Source organism: Ipomoea triloba, chromosome 11 (genome assembly GCF_003576645.1).
Source record: "Ipomoea triloba cultivar NCNSP0323 chromosome 11, ASM357664v1".
NCBI lineage: Eukaryota > Viridiplantae > Streptophyta > Magnoliopsida > Solanales > Convolvulaceae > Ipomoea > Ipomoea triloba.
This window is the reverse complement of record NC_044926.1, coordinates 15,231,513-15,236,482: the sequence shown is the minus strand read 5'-3', so window position 1 is coordinate 15,236,482 and position 4,970 is coordinate 15,231,513. Positions and strand designations below refer to the sequence as shown.

The 4,970-nt window shown below is 38.1% G+C and overlaps 1 protein-coding gene across 1 annotated transcript; it reads right to left on the bottom strand.

Annotated features, from left to right (window-relative positions):
• Positions 1-1,665: 1,665 nt before the first annotated feature.
• LOC115995978 (protein FAR1-RELATED SEQUENCE 2-like) lies at positions 1,666-4,218 on the bottom strand. Its single transcript, XM_031235121.1, has 10 exons — positions 4,173-4,218; positions 3,792-3,948; positions 3,579-3,723; positions 3,357-3,459; positions 3,094-3,241; positions 2,735-2,930; positions 2,582-2,682; positions 2,049-2,390; positions 1,894-1,993; positions 1,666-1,773 (listed from the first exon to the last, which is right to left on the bottom strand). The coding sequence occupies exons 1-10, from the start codon at positions 4,216-4,218 to the stop codon at positions 1,666-1,668; spliced, it is 1,446 nt and encodes a 481-aa protein (XP_031090981.1).
• Between the last annotated feature and the right edge of the window lie 752 nt (positions 4,219-4,970).

Here is a 4,970-nt window from a genome sequence, read left to right as displayed (position 1 = left end):
CAGCCCCGATCCCGGCCGTGATGGTGGCCGTGACCCGGCTGCTGTCTAGTATCTAATTCGCGTTTTCTGATGTTTTGGGGATTCCTAACCCTAATTTTAGCTTAGTGCAGTTTTTCCCTTCTTTAGAGATTTCCATAGCATACAATACAGCAATTTTACATCTTTGAATTCGGTTTCAAGCTTGGAATCATCGTTTGGTTTGGAATTGAATTCGGTTTCAAGCTTGGAATCATCGTTTGGTTTGGAATTACTCTTGAGAATTGTCAGTAAAGTTTTCTCCTTTTAGTCTTTAATCTTGCAGCTATGTTTTCCATCTTTAATTCTTGCTTTGCTATGTTTACTTCCATCATGCGGGAGTAATTCGCTTATGTGTTTGGATTAGGGGTCCATTGTTAATCTTGATGTTTGATTTATGATTATTGCATAAAGGGATTGAATCTTTTACCTAGGGTTTATGTTGATTTGGGGATTTCTTTGTACTTTTTGTTGATTGGTGGCCACAATTAATTGCTAGTCTAGGAGAGGGATTCATTACAACGAAAGTTGGATGGAGACCTCGAGCCTTACCAATTTCAACATAATTTTCCTACTATGAAAATAGAGGTAATTTTGGGGGCTTACAATGCTTATGTGCTTAAGGTTATGATTGATGCATCACGACAGTGGGGCAATTGCAGCCTAATTCGGCTTATTGATTACGAAAGTAGCTGAGTTGAATTCTTTTGTGCATTGCCCATAAATCCCTAGGTTAATTACTCTTTCCCTAATTTTGAGTTTGTTAGAACATCAAGGTTACAATCCCCCTAATCTGGCCCATACATTTATCATACAGTTTACACCTTAGTCAATTGTTTTCTTTTAATCTTCATCCTTCAGTTTTAGTTGCTTGGATTCTAAGTGATTCACATGCTCTAGTGCCTAGTGTTATTAATTCATACAATTTCGTGCCATAGCCCCAATCCTCAGCGGAACGACATAACACACCCACTTTTACACTCCCATTTATACATCATCACCAGGCACTACTACATGATTCATTTTGACCCACTTTGTGAGAGATTTGAAGCAATAGACAACTCATCTTCGGTTTCCAAAACCGAAGACAAATATGGAGCTGCGCATAAGAGATTGGTAACACACTGACTTCTTCCTTTTTTGATACACAAAAACTTTATTCAGTCACTAAAATTTCTATGCCTTTAATTGTATGCAGCAAGCATTTCTATTCAAGTTCTTGAGTGATTTGAAATCGACTTACAAAGCTAACAAGATTCAAAAGTTAAAAGTGAAGAGGATGAAAATGGCTTGGAGGGATAACAGAAACAAGATTGATTGTGGTGTATTCCTCATGCGCCATATGGAAACATTCATAGGCCAATTACCAGAGCTATGGAACTGTGGATTGCAGAAAGAAAACAAGGACCAATTGAATGCTTTAAGAGTGAAATACTTGACTGCACTTGTGATGTCGGATCTGAATGAGCACAGAGCACAGAACATACAACAAGCAGCAGAGTTTGGGCTGGAAGGTTGACTTTGAAGGTAAGTTTGTTATCTCGTAATCTGTTGGTGACTACTTTGACAATATTGATTGCACAATGGTTTTTGGTTGACAATTGGGCACAATTGGAACAATAGTTTGACTATAGTTATTAGTTGATATGTCTACTGTCGAACATCCACTGTCGAACCCATAGACACATCTCCACAAAACGAATTAATCACACTTTGCTTGCTACCAACAACCACCCCATTGCCATTCTCACTCCCATCCTGTAGAAATATTTGCCTTTGCTCATTAATAACACGTCATGGCTGTGACAAACGGTCAATATTACCATCAGCCAACCCCACACAAGCATAAATATCAGACCACATAAGATTGGTAAGCACCCTAACATTCTTCACTTTAGCAGATTGATCAACAAGTATACCATCAATATGAAATATTGGGTGCAAACATGCACCCTTTGTCCACCGATGCACCAAATACCTAGAAGGAATACTCTCAAGTCCACGATCTTTAAAAACAAAAATAATATGCTTACACAAACCCCATACGCTCAAACATCTTGCAAGAACAACTTGCACAATAATCATTCAAAGCTAACTCCACACGCCATGTCCTATGGTCACCATCTTTTATCACATAGGACACGCAACCATCAAAATCACTCAAAGACACCACTTGACAGGAAAAACAAGCCGAACAAATCTCGTCTTGAACATCATAAAATATAGAAATTGTGTAAACATCCATGGCATGCCGCTCCAACGCCAATGGTGTCTTCAAATATGGAAAACAAGCTTCACAATCAGCATTCAATTTTACTTGGGCATGCCGCTGTGCACCAATAGCACTGTCATAATGCACCAGAAACTCAACCAAACTACAATGTCCATTAGAGAAACTGCCAAAAAAACTATTTTGAGACTCCGATCTAGACGTGGTCCTAACCAAACCCGCCATAAACTCATCATGAAAGTATGGAGGCGCCCAAAATGTACGGGACTCAAACAAGTAACGAAACCAACCATTGTCACCCAACCCATATTCCTCCATAATATGATTCTATCGCACCTCAAAGGCATTGGATCAAGTGAATTATCCCAAACAATGCCATTCAACTTCCTCCTAAACACCTCGTCTTTAGATAAAACTGGTCCAACCTTCTCCCCCACCTTTACACATTATATGCCACATACAAAATCTATGTTTTGACGCACCAAACACTTGAGCAACGGCAACCTTCATAGCTGGATCTTGATCTGTAACAACGCAAATAGGATCATGGCCCATTATTTTCTTAAAGCTCTCCAAAAGCCACACGTATGAGTCTATATCTTCCTTCGTAAGCAGCCCAACACCAAAGGTGATGTATCTCTTATGATTATCAATGCCAGTAAATGGGACAAAAACCAAATTGTACCTACATAAGGAAAAACACACAAAAAAAAAAAAAAAAAAAAAAAAAAAAAAAAAAAAAAAAAAACCAGTTAGCACAATAACACGTCTCAGAACGCACCATAGTGCATAGAATAATACACCACTACTCTATATAAAATGCACAACATAAAAAATAGATTACTAACCTATTAGTACGGTATGTAGCATCAAACGAAACAACATCACCAAACAAAGAAAAATTCTTCCTAGATACTGCGTCCGCCAAGAAAACCCTTGAAAGCTGACCACCATCATCAACATCGTATTCAAACCCAAATGCTTCACAATTCACGCCTTTTAAACAACGTATCTATGAAAAATTGAGCATCACCATTTAAAATGTACGTCATCAAATCACGTTTGATGTTTTTAAAGTCCACACTTGTAGCCCCAACATTAGAATACTCACCAACAATCTCCTTAAAAAACCTATACGACCGAGTAGGACCAATATTTGCTCGAACACAACTTGCAACAAAAAGTTGATGGCCAGCATCAAGATTACGATTGACCTTTAAAAATTGCTTAGCAATAATTGAACACATAGAATAGGTATGGCGTTCCTCAAAAAAATGCACACAATAGCAACCATTAGGAATGACTTTAACACCACTTTAGCCTTACACTCAACCCTATTTGTCACCCTACGTCTCTTCACAACAGTGCTTTGTGTGCTAGAAGAAGTACTAGACGAACTCTGCTTGAACCCCTCACGACTACATACAACCTGCTTCAACACAACAACACTGTCCCTACCCTTCCAAGTTGTGCTCTGCCTACAATCAAAATCAATGGAGCCAGCATATTGTTTATAAAAACCAAAGCACTATCCAAGGAAACAAACTGTTGCCCTACGTGAGGCTTCAAACTTTCAGCACAATTTGGACGCCAATACTTAGTCATGCCATGAGATATTTCCATATCACATGCACTGCCTTCTACACCAATGTCTATGGAATACCTTTCATCACAGCCACCACTAGCAGAGTCCATATTCACACCTACTCACCAATTAAAACAATGCAAATATAACAGAATGAAAAAACAAAAATATTACAAATCCATACCAGCATAAATACACCACATTATATAACAAAACGCACCAATACACCACATAATATCAGATAACTACCAACCATAACAACAACTAATTATAAAACCACAATTCAACAAGAATTACACCATACCGCCTACAAAACACACAACCAAACGATCACATACCAACATCCAAGACCGCCGGAAAATACTATCACATTGCCGGAAACCACCATTACAACATAAACACATCCAAAAAAACTCAAAACCACACAGTAATAACAAAAAATTGAAACTACAGAAATTAAAAAAAAACCAAACATATTTCAAAATTCGTAAAAATTAATAGCAATAAACAAGCTGATTATAAACACGCCGGAAAACAACGACATACCAGGCTCCAACCGCGATCTTCTCCAGCTGCGATCGCCTCCGAATTTGCAATCTTCTCCAATCGCGATCTTTTCCCAGATACAATCTCCTCCAATCTGTGCTAATAATTAACTAAATAAACGGACTTATATACATGCACGTGAATAGCCAATGTAATTACCAAAACACCCCCTACTTACTAAATACGAATTAAACATTCCAAAATCAAGAAATTGCTGTCACCGTTAGATTGTGCAAATTGAGCGGTAAACATAAGGCCACACGACCGCACCGTAACCTCAGGCCACACATGATCAGGTGCAGTCGTGTTCTCCCATGCGGCCGTGCGGTTCACACCACTCAATGTTACGAAATACACCACTCAATGTTAAGAAACACACCACACAAATATGCACCGTGGTGTGTTTCATTGTATTTCATTGTGGTGTGTTTCTTAACATTGAGTGGTGTATTTCGTAACATTGAGTGGTGTGTGACCGCACGGCCACACGGGAGAGCACGGCCGCACCTGAAATTATATATATATATATATATATATATATATATATATATATATATATATATATATATATATATATATATATATATATATATA

Excerpts from the sequence above, each read along its gene's own strand:
- LOC115995978 (XM_031235121.1), bottom strand. The coding sequence starts at position 4,218 with ATGGTGGTTTCCGGCAATGTGATAGTATTTTCCGGCGGTCTTGGAT. Across the intron at positions 3,949-4,172 it reads ATTTTCCGGCGGTCTTGGAT|GTGTGAATATGGACTCTGCT; the intron begins GTTGGTATGTGA and ends ATTGGTGAGTAG. Across the intron at positions 2,931-3,093 it reads GCTACATACCGTACTAATAG|GTACAATTTGGTTTTTGTCC; the intron begins GTTAGTAATCTA and ends TTCCTTATGTAG.